We start from the raw sequence: 17089 nt of genomic DNA on the forward strand, positions 1-17089 counted from the left end.
GCAATATGGATGTAAACCCACCTGGAATAATGGCCAAAGTAACTTGAGAAGACTTTGCCAATTTTTTTATGTCATCAGATGTGTGGGCTCTGAACATATCCCAAACTAGCAATGATGGTTTTTTTTCTTTGGAGGCTGCTCCTGGTCGTGTGTTCCAAATTTCTTCCAGCCATTTTTTTGTTCCGTCTCCATCCATCCAGCCTTTAATATGTGCGCACACTGTAATTCGTGGTGGGAATTTAACCTTTTTAGTCAAGGTCTTTCTTTTAAAAATAATGACAGGCCACAGCTTAGTTCCATTAGCCAAACATGACAGAACGACTGTGAAATGCTTTTTTTCATTTCCTGTGGTTTTGAGTAAAATAGTTTTGTCTCCCATACTTGCCACAGTTCTGTTGCTTGGAAGATCAAAGGTCATAGGTGTTTCATCCATATTCCCAATATTTCCCAGGTCATAATTATGGATCCTTCTTTGTTTTATGATGAATGAATGGAATTACATCACTTTTTCATCAAGGTCAATTGGCAATAGAATGCAGCAAGACAGATACTCTTCACCATGGAAAACAGATACCCCCAAAAGAATTGCACTCAAAAGACATCACAAGACCCAAAACATGCCCTTGGATCACCAAGGGAGCTGACAGTAATTCAGGATTTGGAGAGTTTGGTATGATAATATTCCAGAATGTGATGACATGACTATGTTTGCATAGAGCAGCCTGTGTTAGGGCTCATACTATAGACGCTGTGTTACTGCGTGCGCTGCATTACTACATACACTGCCTTACCGCATGTACACAACATAGCTTGTATAGTTTGAGGCCTAACGCAGGCTGATGATATTCCAGAATGTGATGACATGACTGTTTGCATAGAGCAGCCTGTGTTAGGGCTCATAATATACACGCTGTGTTATATACGCACTGTGTTACTGCATGCACTGCGATACTGCATACGCAGCGTTACCGCATATGTATGGGAAGTGCTAACGCAACACATGCAGTAACCTAGTGCGTACACAACGCAGCGTGTATATTATGAGCCCTAACACAGGCTGCTCTATGCAAGCATAGTCAACACTGGGTCCAGATTGGGGTTAATAAGAAAATAAAAAATAAAATATAGCAGACTAAGTACTGTAAATAAATGTACTGTATATCCAAGACCAGAGATATACCAGTACTTGTATTCAGCAATGCTTGGGCGGAGCAAGGGGGCGTGACCAAGCACAGGTAAGACTGTAAAGGCTACGTCACTGGTCACAGCCCTGGAGAAAAAAATGCTTTCAGAAGCCTCTGACAATCAGGCAACTCAGCTGGGATCGCCAGAGGCTTTTAAAGTCAATTTTTCCCCCTAAAACCTCTTCGGCTGAAGAGGTTGCAGAAAAAATGCTTTCAGAAGCCTCTGACGATCCCAGCTAAGTCGCACAATCATCAGAGGCTTTTTTTTTTTTTACTTTTAAAAGTATTTTTTTGGCCAAAGAGGTTGTAGAAAAAATGCTTTTAAAAGTTAAAAAAAAAAAAAGCCTCTGATGAGGTGGGCGGGGTAAGCGAGTGGCAACCGGGCCGGGGACCGGTTCGGAGGCATGGCCAGCCAATGTTATTACCGGTTCTCCGATCTACTACAAATTTTTATTACAAAGCATTTTTTTCTGCAACTGGGAGCAACCCACCACTGCTGCAGGCGCCTGCAGATGAGTGGGAGAGACCGGAGAACACTCCACTGCACCAGAGAACAGGTAAGTGGGACCCTCACTCGAGTATAAGCCGAGGGGGGCTTTTTCAGCATAAAAAATGTGCTGAAAAACTCAGCTTATATACGAGTATATACGGTATATTGTTCAAAGGCTCTACTATTGAAATAAATATACTGTTGTTGCTTCTTTGCTGAAATGTGTCTATTTGCCTTAGCCAAATCATGTGCAAAAATACAATTTATTTGCTTATTTAATTTAATTTATATCTCCTCCCATTTCACTTTTATGTGACTCCAGGTGAGTAGAATATAGAATACACAATTGTAAAATAAAAATAAAACACATAGCAGTCAAATATTATCTGATCCATCATTCTCATAGCCAGGAGATGAGAGCTATCAGGCTTAGGCACAAGAGCAAGTTTTCAAGATGTTATGAAAGTCTAACAGTAACAGGGCAATCTAATCTCAGGAGTGATGATGTTCCATAGGACAGTTGCCATGACAGAAAAGGTTCTCCTTCTGGGCAGCATCAGCCAACACACCCTTGCCAAAGGTACCCAAAGCAGGCTCTTCCTGCCAGATTGGATAGGATTGGCAGAAACAATTAGTAGGGAACTCTTTATTATTTAACATAGTTATATGTTATATGACCCCTTGGAGGGTAGAGCCGAGGACTTTGTACAATATCTGTATGACAAAATCGCTCAGATTCGGGAAAATTTGGACTCTGACTGGGTAGATTCGGGAGGGAGGATGGAGGCAAGTCTTGAGAATATTACCTGGGAAGAGTTTGATTCTGTGACTCCGGAAAACGTGAACAAGATACTGGGCAGACTGAGCGCGGCCACAAGTTTATTGGACCCGTGTCCCTCCTGGCTGGTGCTGGCCTCTCGGGAGGTTACACGAGGCTGGCTCCAGGGGATTATAAATGCTTCCTTGAGAGAGGGTGCCTTCCCCGCCGCCTTGAAAGAGGTGGTGGTGAAGCCTCTCCTCAAGAAGCCTTCCCCGGACCCAGCAGTGTTGGCTAATTACCGTCCAGTCTCCAACCTTCGCTTCATTGCAAAGGTTGTTGAGAGTGTGGTAGCGCGACAGCTTCCTCAGTACTTGGATGAATCGGCTTATCTAGATCCGTTCCAGTCGGGCTTCAGGCCTGGATACAGCACGGAAACGGCATTGGTCGCATTGGTAGATGATCTCTGGAGGGCCCGGGACAGGGGTTGCTCCTCTGTCCTGGTCCTATTAGACTTCTCAGCAGCTTTTGATACCATCGACCATGGTATCATGCTGCACCGGTTGGAAGAGTTAGGGGTGGGGGGCACCGTGTTGCGGTGGTTCTCCTCCTTTCTCTCTGATCAGTCGCAGTCTGTGTTGACAGGGGGGCAGAGGTCAACCCCGAGGCCCCTTGTATGTGGGGTGCCACAGGGGTCGGTTCTCTCACCCCTTCTGTTCAAAATTTATGTGAAGCCGCTGGGTGAGATCATCCGTGGTTTTGGGGTGAAGTATCATCAGTATGCTGATGATACTCAGCTATACATCTCCACCCCGGACCACCCAATGATGCCCTTAAAGTGATGTCCCGGGGCCTGGAGGCTGTACAGATCTGGATGGGGAGGAACAGACTCAGGCTCAACCCATCCAAGACCGAGTGGCTGTGGTTTCCGACGTCCCGATATAGTCAATTGGTGCCATCACTGACTATTGGGGATGAGTCATTGCCCCCCACGGAGAGGGTTTGCAACCTAGGCGTCCTCTTGGACTCACGGCTGTCTTTAGAAGAACACTTGACGGCTGTGGCCGGGAGGTCTTTTTATCAGGTTCACCTGATTCGCCAGTTGCGTCCCTTTCTGGATCGGGACTCGTTAAATACGGTAACTCATGTCCTCGTCACTTCACGCCTGGACTACTGTAATGCTCTCTACATGGGGCTCCCCTTGAGGAGCACCCGGAGGCTCCAGCTGGTCCAGAATGCGGCCATGCGGGTAGTTATGGAAGCAGCATGGCACTCCCATGTGGCTCCCCTCCTGCGCGAGCTGCACTGGCTCCCTGTGGTCTTCCGGGTGCGCTTCAAGGTCTTAGTTACCACCTTTAGAGTGCTCCATGGCTTAGGACCGGGGTACTTACGAGACCGCCTTCTGCCACCAATAGCCTCTCACCGCCCAGTATGCTCCCATAGAGAGGGGCTTCTCAGGGTGCCATCAGCCAAACAGTGTCGACTGGCGGCCCCCAGGGGGAGAGCCTTTTCTGTGAGGGCACCCACCATCTGGAACGAGCTCCCCCCAGAGATACAGAAGATTCCGGATCTGCGCACTTTCCGCCGTGCCCTCAAAACATTCCTGTTTCAGCAGGCCGGCCTGGCCTAACTTTCCCTTTATATTGCTTTTGATTTTATTTTAAACTGGGATGTCTTGAATTATCTAGGACCAGAGTGTTTAGTATATTTTAATTGGTTTTTTTTTTAACGTTTGTATTACATGTATTTTTATCGTTCGCTGTTTACCGCCCTGAGTCCCTCAGGAATAGGGCGGTATATAAATTTAATTAATAAATAAATAAATAAATAAATAAATAAATAAATAAATAAATAAATTTCCTTGGCTAATATTACTGAACGGTAAAATATCAGTCCGCATAGACTATATCCCACACATTTTTGTGGTTCCAGGATGAAAATTGAGGAACCAAGGGGCTGTTTTAGGTTCTACAATATTAAGTCTTGAAACGTTTAGAGGACTCTTACAACAAATGTACACTTCTTTTGCTTACTAATGCTACAATACATGAGAGTTAATACTTGCCAAAGGTGGGACTTTGTTGATGGGAACTCAATAAAAAAAGAAGCTCTTTTGTTAACTAAACGTTAGGCTGTAAAGTTTTAACTTCAGTGTTTAGGATCTTTAAATATAGAGACAATTAAAATCACAATGCTATACAATTTGACAACATAACTGCTGTCCTCTGGCAATTGAAGCTTTTAGATATTCTTAAAGGGTAGACCTCAACAGGGGACATCATAATAGTTTAAGCATGATGCAATCAAGGTATAAATAACAATTGCCAGATGGGGCTGATTCAGACATAGTTGCTATTCATCTAACCAAATTTATTGTACTCTATAAGTATGATTTCACACAAAGCATTCATATTCTCTCTCTAGATTTAAGCTCTTTTTTTCTTTGAAGCTACAAAAATGGAATCTGAATAATATGGCTGCTGGGATGGTGCAACGACTGCATCCTAAATAAATTAAAATTCTGACAATGTATATTTGGCAGTATTAAAACACTTGTTAATTACATGCTCATATTATTTGATCCTTAATTGACCAATGACTATTATATTCTAACATGTCAGGCATGGAAGAGAATGATATGTAAATGACATATACAAACTTACCAGTAACTATTGTGGATATTGTGGATACATCTTACAAATCTGAAATCTCATCAAAGTTTGAAAATCTATCTGTGGTAGATTACCCTACTTCTGATACCAGCACTGCTGGCCAAGTGGGAGAGTTAATATTATGGTATAGAGATGAGTACAACAGACACCTATTTATCTATACAGGTAGTCCTTGATTTACAACACTTCATTTAAAAGTTACAAAAGCACTGAAAAAAGTGACATGATCTTTCCCCACACATACGACCATTGCAACATCCCTATGATCACAATCAAAACTCAGATGCTTGCAAAGGATTCATATTTTTGACAGTTGCAGTGTCCTGGGGTCATGTGAACAGCTTTTGCAACCTTCTGACAAGCAAAGTCAACGGGGAAGCCAGATTCACTAACAACTGTGTTACTAACTTAACAACTGCAATGATTCACTTAACAACTGTGGCAAGAAAGTTAGTAAAATGGGCAAAGCTCACTTAACAAATGTTTCATTTAGCAACATAAATTTTGGGCTCAATTGTGGTTTAATTTAAGGACTACCTGTATATGGAAAAAATAGTAATAGCACGAGTATATATAAAACAGAAGTCTCCTTTGATTATGACAACTCTCCTATTATCAGGTCATTTCAAACAAGACTTTGAACTGAAAATTACCCTATAAAAAGACAGCCAAATTAGGTACAATGTATTGTATGTTGAGAGACTATTTTGAGCAGAAATAGATATCGAAAAGACAACGTACAGGAGACAGAACAGTATCCTACATTCAGTACACGAGAGACAGAAGATAAATTAATCTGAAGAAGGAACGCAACCGACAGCGCGGGCAAAGTAAAGGAAGCGATGCAATCGGACAACTATGGCGAAGACATCCACGCGTCTCAATCCAAGTGTTTTCAGTTGACAGGGAGAAAAACGACGGCACCATCATACCCAACGACTTCGAGAGAATCCCTCCAGGACAAAAGAGAAAGTGAAGCCAACACAATTTCATACGCGCGCCCAAAGGAAGCCTAGTACTGTAGAGAGAGATCCCTGCGCCAATTCCCGCTCACCTCTTTGACGGGAGGGAATTTTTTGCGGCACTCCAGGCTCAAGGCTCGTAGGTCGCCCTGCATATTTTCCAGCAGTTTCTTCACGGCCTCAGGACTGCTGGTGCCGGCCATGGCTCTGCCGGGGGATCAACACAGTAGCGGGGGCAAAGAGAGAAGGCCCACAATGACCAGCCGGCCGAGCCAGCCTCACCCGTCGTTCGAGGGGCGTCCCCGAGTCAATAAATCCCGGAGGAAAGTATTGTTGCCTCAAGAAGGCAATCCTCCTCCTTCTCCTTCTTCTCCTCCTCCCCCCGCAGGGGCCGGTCCGGCCGCGTCCCAGTCCACGTCCACTTCAGCTCCCACAATGCCAAGCGTGCACACGTCAGCCCCGCTTCCGCACGCGGAGCGGCGGGGGGGGGGAAGAGGCGGAGCGGGAGCGCTGGGCGGCGACTGGGCGACTCGGAGAGCGTTCCCCCAAGCGGCCCTCGGAGTCAGGTGGGCTTCGTGACCTGGGAGTACCGCGACTTTTGATTCCGCGGCAGGTGGAGTGCCAATATCGGGACTCAGTCCCGACACAAATGAAATATCCGGTATTTTCTTCAGCTACAGCATCGGCGTTGGATGGGTGTGTGTGTGTGTGTCTATGGTTCTAAGCACTGTTTTTCAGTTTGCTCTGTTAAAGATAAGGCGCAAAAAGTATATCTTAATTGTAGTTCAGTAGGCTTTGTTTTTAGGTAGGTACGGTATATGGAAGATTGCCAGCTAACGAATAGGGTCAACAAACGATTCCTCTTTGTTACACTTTCGAAGTAGATCTCCTTGCCTCTTTTTCGACTTTCATATAATTGGATTTGTTCCTGCTAGCATTGTGGGCTTTGATCCTTCCTCTTATATTTATTTCACCTGTTTCATGCAGTATAATAATGTACTTCCATCATAGAACATGAACTATTTTTTGCATTACCTACGGGCAGAGGTCTGGTGGTCTATGGATGCTTTCTTCGTTTAGAGTGGGAACTGCTTCAGGAGATTAATAAATGTCACTATATGAAAATGCATGTTGTACATTATCCTAGAATCTGTGTTTAAAAATACAGATTGTATTTTTAATGTCTTCTTGGTGATACCAAAAGCTTTTCCTTGGCTGAGTTTTTAAAAAGACAAAAACTCAAGTATGTCATTGAATGGAAAAATTAGGCAACTCACCTTTCATATTCAATTTAAAGCATTGCTCCATTAAAATTAAGAGGACTGTCAATGGTATCATGTGATATAGATGACTTTAATAACATGACAGTAAAACAGTCATATAATTAAACTTAGGTTTATGTACATGATTGAATTGTGTTTAGTACAGCTATTCACATGCTTAAAAGTCTTAGCTTCTGAAATATTTTAATTATCATATCCTGTCACATGGCCTGTAATTGAATCTTACATTATGTTGAGGTAAGAATGCATATAGCTCTTCAAGAAACTAAAGGTAATGCTGATGGGAATATATTATATGAATTAAGTAATAGCTCTTGATTTTATTCCATATTTTGAAATGAATTGTGAGACTTTGTGATATTGCTTTAATTGCTTTAGTTACTGAAGTTATTCCCTTTTGGGATAAGCATTTTGCAAGATAGGGAATAAGAAATAGTAAGCTAAAGAAACATAAGAAAACATAGCTAAAACAATTTCAATACTATTTACTATATTCCATTGAGCAAAGTGGACATGGGGCATCTTAGCGACCATGACTTATAGCCAAAATTCTTGTCTCAATTGCCATCAATTGAGGACTACCTGACAAAACAACAACCAATCAATATGAAGCCATATTTCTTACTCATGTGTTCCTTACTGTTTAAAATAAGATTATGATTTGCATATAAGATATTTTTTCTTGTAAGATGATTCATCTTTTTATACTTCCAGACTGAAGGCAAACTTCCTTGAAATATGACTAAAGCTAGATTGCAGTTCCAGTTGTGTTATTTGTATTTCATGCACAGTTACATTAATTAAATTACTGTTACATAATACTTAGCTGAATATTACCAATAGCTTCAGTATATTTTTTTTTTAATAACTGGCATTTAGGACTAATGAGACCTTGACTGGCATTTCATTTTTTTTCCATTTCTAGTTTACTAAATGTAAATAGTAACTTTTTAATTATAGCTTCTATATTGCAATATATAGCTATGTAATTGCTAGGAGTTGAAAATGACTCGATGGCACATAATCTATTTTGTAAGATTTATTTTTCTGAAAATCAATTGAAACTATTTTCTTCCATTATATACTGAAGATAATGTTCTTTTTATTCAAATTACTATGGAATCACTAATTAAAATTATATTCGGTTGTTACTTATTTGCCATATGTGTGTATGAAAAGAATCCATTATTCCATAATATTTAATGTGTGAAGGAATCTTTGTTAGTATTATAATTTCCTGTAATAATTGATATTAATCAGTCAAGGTTGTGCTGATGTATTGAACTGAAGACAAATTGACTTACCAAACAAGTTTAGAAAAATGAAATGTAAGCAGTTCTGCACCTCAAAATTTGTCACAAAATAACAACTCTTAAAAAATTAAAATTAAATTAAAAAATTAAAATTCAATAAGCATGTCAGTGTAAGGCTATGATTGGCACTGGAGAGACCAATCTTTAACTCCACCCTGTTACAGAATCTCACTGGGTGGCTTTGGGCCAGGATGATGATATATTACCTGAGTTGAGCAAAAGGCAGAATGTTAATTTAATTAAATCTTGAACTTGCACAATATTCTCTGGAATCTGTTTGGTTTAGTTCCATTTCTATATGACCTTTAGCCTACCAACTACCAATGGCATTTATAAATTTAAAAAGATAGTGCGGTGAAAGGAAAACACCAATCTCTTTTTGAGTAATGTAGAACAAAGTTATTTTCACAGACTCAGTGGCTGCTGACCTTAAAGACTGTTCTGAAGAAAGTAAAGATAGTGGTTGGAGAAGAAGGTTGAGGGAGATGCCTGAGAAAAGCCTGCAGATATAGCATCATTACTAGGCTTGTACAAACTACCCCACCCTTCTATACTGCCTAGCCTGGATTTGACAATGCCCAGGCAGAGAGTCCTTAAGCCTTTCTCAGAGGGAAGTGAGCCAGCTAAATTAGGGGGTGGAAAATACTGTTACCTCTATAATCATAATACTGTTGGCTGTTAACTTTAGATACATTTGTAGGCAGTTTTACCTGAACATGCATATGTATTTGTGTAGTTAACTAAACCATAGTTCTGCTGATGTACAACACTAGAAACAGTACAAAAATAGCGAAGGCAGGTTAATGAAGTGGGCAGAGAAAAAAAGCATGATTGAACACAGTGGTACCTATGTACTCAATTGCTTTGAAACTCATTTGAATTTGGTACTCATCACATTTTGACATGAAAATGTTGTGCCAGTTCTCATTTTGCTTGGTACTCAACCCACAAACTAGAACTTGTTAGTGTCAGAGGCCTTGTGACTCACTCCATTATTCCTTATGGGAAAAATTTGTTTGGTATTCATTGTGTTTAGTACTCATCATGCCTCTCAGAACTGATTAAGGATGATTAAGGATGAGTGCTGAGGTAGCACTGTATATGTATTCCCATAAGATCCCTTTTTAAAGGACTGTTCAAAGACAAGGCAGGGGCCATGCACATATCTGGGGTTGGGAATGGGAGTGCTGTTCCAGATAGCAGAGACCACAACAGAGAAAACCCATTTCCTGCATCTCATCAGATGACACTGCCTGATCAATCCGTTTAATGCGTATCAATTCTTTCCAATTGTAAAGGGTGAGCAGAAACTATGGAGATCGTCCTTTAGACAGACACTCTGCCATTGATGAATTTATAGCTGGCAACCAACCCTTGAATTTCAAACAGAAACTAATTGGCAGCCAATACAAGTCATGAATCAGAGGCATTACATGTGTATAGCCAGTACTGCCCATGGTGCTGTATTCTGGGCACTGCATCTTCAAAATGGTTTTTAAGGACAGCCCCATATAGAGTTCTCTGCAGTTATCCACAGGTGCAGTGATCCAGGTATGAGTGACTTTCTGTAGGATTTTCTGGTCCAGGAATGGATGCAACTGGTGTACAAAATGTTCCTGGCCACAATTTCCACCTGCTCTTTGAAGCAGGATTACAGGTAACAGAAAAATCACCAATTTTGTACCAGTCCTAAATAGAGAGGTGTGACCCTATTTAGGATTAAAGATAAAATTAGCCAGTCTTGCTAGGGTTGAACCTGAGTTGATTTTACCCTATCCAAATTTTCATCACATCCAGACATTGGGACAAGTACTTGATAGCTTTACTTGGCCAGCCTACTGTAAGATTCATGTACAGTACTGATGCTGCTTGAGATGATGAAACTCAGCAGCCTCATGGCTATGTTATTCAGAAGGGGTGAGGACTTAAAGTACTGTGGTACCCTACATTTCAGAGGCTTTGGCCACAAACCTTCTCTTCCTGACAGCATCGACTGAAGCTGATTATAAAAGAATCAGAAAACACAGCATCCCCACTCCTAATCCCTCTTGGGACTCAAAGATCCCACAATCCCTAATTCCTCTTGGGAATCGGAAGATCCCACAAATCAGTGGTATCCAAAGCTTTTGAGAGATCCAGGAGAAACAGAGCACCCTTCCCATGGCTCTGCTGGAAGTCATCAAAAAGTGTGACCAGCATCCCAATAGTCTGCCCCAATCTGAAACTTGCCCGAAACGTTATCAATATAATCTCTTTTCTCCAGAATTCACTAAAGGCATAGCCTAATCACCACCTCAACTTTTTCTGAAGTTGGGTCCAGCATTGATTTGAGGAGGGGCATACTACCATTTGGACCAACTGTCTATCATTCCCCAGGGGTCTTCACCAATCAGGAGGGACAGAGGTTAAGTAAAGCGGTTGGGCTTACAGTCCTGGGAACTCTGTTTACTTTCTTAACAGTTAAGAGTCCATCATATTATAGGTTGAACATTTGAAATATCAGTTGAGTCAAGTGTTTTAGCTTAGTCTGCATCATGACGTGTCAGTGTTTACGTTTTCACCAAAAACAAGTGTTCTAAATTAATTGGGATTTAATTTAGCATAGCAAGATTGTATATTGCCTTGATTTATATATCACACTAATACATAATATGGTTTGGTTTTGATCTTATGCCAAACCCACTTAATATGCAACTATAGTTTTAACAACCATAGTTAAGCAAACCATGTCTAAGCAGGCTGTGAACCTAACATGTATTATGTATAATTTTCTAAATCAGCTGCTTGGAAAATACAAGTGTAAATTATATAATTGTCCAACCAATTTTATAAAGCAATGCATTGTGTGAAAGATGTCAAATAAAATAGTGGTGAGGCATTTCTGTGATGTGGACAACTCAAATGTCAGTCCTATACATAATCAGTTCAGAAGAATTTAGTTCGGTGTAAATATGAGTAGAATTGTCGCAGGTTTCACTCATTCATGCCATTGTACAGTTAAAAAAAATGACACATTTTTTCAGAACATTGATTTTCAGATCTTCAAGATGGCTGAAAATTTGGCTGCGGCCAATATTTGTATTTGATTCAATGATGGCATATTCATTATTAAATGAAGTATGTTATTTCTACAACCATACAGCAATTATCAAAGGTTTGAAAAAAAGCCAAGAAAACTAAATAAGGCGTTGAATAGCTTTATTGAAATTTTTATAAATAAAACATGCGCATTTCAAATGTAAACCCAAGTGAACTCAAGTGCAGACAATTTTCAACCTCTGTCATGCAGGAGGCTAGCTTACATTGAAAAAAAGCAGCTTTAAAATACCAGGATTAAACACCAGCTTTTAATATCAAAGTATAAAGCAAAGCCATGTCCACAAACCTAATTTTATCCTGGTCAAATGCAATTTTAAACTTTTAAATGCTAACATAAATAAATAATTTACCAAAATGTGCACTCACAGAGTGAACTTTATTTACAATACACAATTTATAACCTATTGTATTTGCTTAGTTCAAGTGAAGATCATACTTTTTGCTTTAACAATGGTGGGACCTTAGGTAGTAGATATGTGAAGTGTGCCTCCACACTTAAGAGAGTTTCTATCAAAGACAGTATTGTATATGAATCAACAATACTTTTCTTCAACTATCAAAGGGAAAGCGGCAAACAAAAACATTTCAAACGGTCACACTTATTTTTGGCATCCCATACTCCTGCAACACGATTAAAACCCAATTCAAGGTATGTATTTATCTACTTATTGTACAGGTTCTGACTCTTGAACATGCAAATGCCAATTCTTCTATATTAAGTAAAGTTACCTTTTGAAATAAGATGTAAGGCTATGGTGAATCCACCAAGAACGCACATGAAAAATTAGCAGACCTACCTTTGAACCAGTTGCCTATTAACAAATTTGAAGGCAAGTTATATGGAAAAGTCATCTAAGCTTGATGCACAGTCATTACTATGAATACAGTATACTATTAAAAATTGGAACCTATTACACTGTATGTAGTTTGTAAACTGTCAAACTACTAAAAATTGGGAGGAAGAGGGATTTACAGCACAGTCAAAATTTTTGGACTGACACCAGATTAAAGTTACGCACATCTTATAAACAAGATAACAGGGATTATGTTTACAAAGTAGATCCAACAAGCAATGAGGGATACTTACATTTAATTGAAAAATTCAATTCCTTAATGCAGCATGAAATCCAGAACCTGTTCCACAGCAGCAGTAAAATGAACATAATATTCTGGAAGATTACTTTTATTACAAAAGGTTAAAACACCTTTTCCAAGTCATTTTATCATGATTAAGTTTCTTTTTAATCAACATTTGATGGAGACACTTGAAAATCTGACATTCCAAGAATGTTGCTGCATTGAGTTGAATATACTAGTCAATGTTTTTGTTACTGGTCTAAGGACATATCCATTGAAAAACTGAGGTTTTGCAGTAATATTCTTGGGGTATTGAGAAAAAAAAACAAATCCACAAATTGTCAATATTAATTGACAAAACAAAGAAACTGTAATTCATCCAGATTGCAGCAGAAATTGTAAAGGGATTTATTTTGATTTCCTATATAGCTTGTAAATACAAGATTGCAAAGATATTAGAGACAAATACTAATGTTTTCATTGTGTTTCACTTCAGGTACTGCACAAGTTAAAATGTAATAAGGATTTACATTCTGTCATCTGAAATATCCCATCTCAGATTTTATTTTTAATTTGGTGGATAATTTCATTTTTTAAACCGAGAGCTCCCATCAGGAAGTTCTTCTCTGTATGGCTTCTAGTTCTTCGATTAATTAGTGTGCATACAATTTTCATTCTCTATATCATTGTCATTCTCATTACTGTCTTCATCACTCTCTAATGGAATGCCTGTAGCAGCAGAAGCACCTTGTTTAGTTTCCCGATCAAGAGGGAAAAAACCAGTTCCACTGATTGTGTCTTGTCTCTGATAGAAGAGCACATAAGCTGCTTTGGACTGCAAAACAAAGGGAAAATGTTAATTATCAAAGTTAAACTCTCCATTCTAATTACTTAATTTTCAATTTTATTATAGTAAAATATATTAAAATACAATTCATTCTATTACTTTCATACATAAATAACTAGGTTCTACCTTTGGCAAATAGTTATACTGATATTGCATTTAATTCCTAGGGCTTTAGTAATGATCAGATGTTTGCACATGGATAATACATGCAGAAGTAGCCCATCACAAGGCATAAATGAAAACTGACCATGACAGAGATGAATAAAGAAAATTATGGGGAAGTATATCAGGAAAACAGGTTTAAAATGAAATTTAAGAGTTTGTTCATCTACTCCAGGTTTTAACATTTTCTGTTAAAACAAACAACAGTCCGAATAAAGATTATATATATTTCTACTCTTAAACTATATTGGAATTTTTTATATGACTCTCAATGAATTTTATCTATGCAAAACAATGCTGTCTTATTCTTATCAGACATTCAATATGCTACCCAATCAATCAAATTTGATCACATAGAACTAAGCAGGGCAGGGAGATGAAGTTATTAAACTAACTTGAATTTTTTGCAAAAGCAGTATCTAGAATAAGAAAAATCATTTTACTCAAAATGCTAATAACAGCCATAACAAAGATAAAGTCATACATATAAAATTTGATCACATAGAACTATGCAGGGCAGGGACATGAAGTTATTAAACTAACTTGAGGCAGTGGATAATCTTAAATACATTGGCACTATATATTGCTCACTGAAAAAAAGACTAAAAAATCTTGTTTGGGCATAAGCTAAGAGCAATTGAAAAGCAACTTTTTTCCTAAATCTGCAAATAAAAATTTAAAATAACACTTGGGGGAACATCAAGTCCTAGCAAAGGATGATTTTTACATATTTGTTTTTTAAAAAGGCTAGCTGTGGTGGAGCTAGCAGAGAAGTATTTCGGACATTTTGGACATTTTGGAACAAGTTACATGCAGTGCTACTGATCCTTCCCATTAGTAACAAAAATTGATTCTTCTCAAACCTACTGCTACTCTAGGACAGTTGATGGCAAGCCTTTTGGGCTTGGTGTGTCAAAAATTTGGAAAATGCCTAACTTGACTCTTCTGGTGTGTTCACCGCAGTCCCCCCCAAAAAGAGAAACAATTCATTAAAAAAACCACAGTCCAATCATGTGTATCCACAGAAACTGCCAGACACTGCTTGCCTTCAGACAGTGTTCTCTTTCATTTGAGGTAGTTCTAGGTTGCACAAGGCTTTTGTTCTTGAAGTGACTTTGGAGAATGCTCTTCTACGGCTTCTGCAGCCTCCAAAAACCACAGAATAATACCACCTGTTCCGTGATTTTCAGAGGCCCTGGAAACAGTGCAAGAACATACCCCTCATGAAATTCCCAGTGTCCAGAGGCTGCATGACAGCACACCTCATTTTCATGAGGATTTCACAGCCTCCAAAAATTACACAAGAATAGGGCATGCTATCAAGAATAGTGGTTGGGTATTGGTTAATACTGATATGTCACCCAAAATATTGTGGCATGTCATGTTTGACATGCGTGCCACAGGTTTGCCATCACAGGGGACTAAAGGTATAAAGTATTTTCAGTGAAATGCACAGGATAAGAAGCAAGGGTACTCTGGTTTTCTGGATGAAAGTGACAAGATTCACTTATAGCATTTATTAATGGTGCTTTGCGTTTACATTTCCAGATTGGCTGCATGAATCACAATACAATGCATAAAGTTTTATATTATTATAATGTGTTTTATAGCATGGTAAATATTACTTTTAATAGATTATATAAGCAAGTCAGTCTTGGATCTTGTTTCTGTGCAATAATGCTATCTTTTTCTGGAAACCGATACTTGCCACAATTTGTTCTTCGGATGCAGTTGACACACTGCTATCATCAAAGTAGTACCACTTCCCATCATCTTTATTTTTTGCAAAAGCAGTATCTAGAATAAAAAAAATCATTTTACTGAAAATGCTAAAAACAGCCATAATAAAGATAAAGTCATACATATAAAATATGTTACTTACAATGCCCTCCTCCCATGCCTCCATAGTGATTTGACACTGCAATCAAATTATAGCGACAAGGTCCAGCATTTGGATTAATTAGGAATTCGGACATATCCAAATCACTATTTTAAAGAAAAGATCAAATGAGATTAGTTTTCAAAAATTGTATATTAGTAATTATGATTTTCTTCAATAAAGTCAGTGAAGCCCTTGTTTTAGATTCTAATGCAAAGTAATAAATGAATCACACTAAAAATCTAGGAGACTGAAGATTTTGTAAAAAACTACAATAATTTATCAACAGATATGATTTGTAAAATAATTTAGTGTGTCACACTTGTCTTGTAAAAGGTCAAGTTAAAATGTTGAAGTTCACTTAGTGACAACCAATCTCATACCATATGTAAACATAATATTTGTACAAAGAAAGAACATATACTATACTATGCTTTGTATTTCTTGAAGGAAACAGAATATAAATGTACTAAATAAAGTGATTATTTATTTGTCTTCTAAATGTGTGTGTGTGCGCGCGCGCCTATTCATTCATTCTGTCAGCTATTTCTATGCTGCTTCAACCAAACAAGCTTAATTCATAAGCATGTTCAGATTTTGTTCAGAAGCATTTTTCTTTCAGGTAAGAAAGAAGTTTCTTACTCTGATCTACCTCATAAAGCTGACACATAATTGGAAATAAATTAATAATTCTATACAGATGTATGGAGGATCAAAGTTTTGTCTACATATGGAATTACATGGAATGATTACTTAAGGTAGGGAAATATATTCATATTTAATTAAAACACTGGAGAACAAGCAGTTTTTTTGGATGAAAAAGGCAACATAATACTATTCAAATTAAAGTGTACTAAATTTGTCTATATAATAAATGAATTTATAGTATGTAAACTATGTTTCAGAAAACCAAAAATATTCTCCGGCATATCAATATAACATACCCAATGGCCTATGCCTAATCTCCTTCTATTATTTCCTATTTTAATTTTTTTTTAAAATCAGATACATAGGTTCATTTTCAGGCAGCTATAACCTAAAGTATTGTTAAGTTCCAAATGTAACAATCACACTTCCATAATTTAGTTATATCACTATGTATATTCATCAGAATAATAAATATTATAGAATATATTATTATACTGGTGTGGGCTTTCGCAGCTGGCATCAATGAAGCAGTGATGAGCATTCGGGCTAAATGGCTATGATCAGGACAAAAGAAAACAAGGCCATGGCCACTCAGCCTAAAAGCTCATCCCTGACTCATTATCTAATAATATAAATACCTAATATATATTCTTGCAAACATGTATGATAAATGTTTGTAAAATTATACCACGGATATCAACAGTAAACGCAAAAGC

General features: G+C 38.4%; 2 protein-coding genes across 14 annotated transcripts in view; both read right to left on the reverse strand.

Annotated features, from left to right (window-relative positions):
* MON2 (MON2 regulator of endosome-to-Golgi trafficking) overlaps nucleotides 1-6543 on the reverse strand; it is a 175708-nt gene extending 169165 nt beyond the window's left edge. For all 8 annotated transcript variants that reach the window (XM_087874128.1, XM_087874126.1, XM_087874127.1 and 5 more), the window contains exon 1: nucleotides 6158-6543. In XM_087874128.1, coding sequence (XP_087730254.1) covers nucleotides 6158-6268 — 111 coding nt within the window. In that variant the 5' untranslated portion in view covers nucleotides 6269-6543. The remainder of the gene's footprint in view (nucleotides 1-6157) is intronic.
* Nucleotides 6544-11842: 5299 nt separating this feature from the next.
* The window catches only part of USP15 (ubiquitin specific peptidase 15), a 73039-nt gene continuing 67792 nt past the window's right edge, over nucleotides 11843-17089 (reverse strand). For all 6 annotated transcript variants that reach the window (XR_015728974.1, XM_034402779.3, XM_034402778.3 and 3 more), the window contains 3 exons: nucleotides 15729-15832; nucleotides 15555-15643; nucleotides 11843-13672 (listed from right to left, as the gene is read on the reverse strand). Coding sequence is in view for 5 of the 6 variants with exons in the window: in XM_034402779.3 (XP_034258670.2) it covers nucleotides 13487-13672; nucleotides 15555-15643; nucleotides 15729-15832 (379 nt within the window). In the remaining variant the exon portion in view is untranslated. The remainder of the gene's footprint in view (nucleotides 13673-15554; nucleotides 15644-15728; nucleotides 15833-17089) is intronic.

Source organism: Pantherophis guttatus, chromosome 7 (genome assembly GCF_059756535.1).
Source record: "Pantherophis guttatus breed Tessera chromosome 7, ASM5975653v1, whole genome shotgun sequence".
In the NCBI taxonomy this organism is placed as follows: domain Eukaryota; kingdom Metazoa; phylum Chordata; class Lepidosauria; order Squamata; family Colubridae; genus Pantherophis; species Pantherophis guttatus.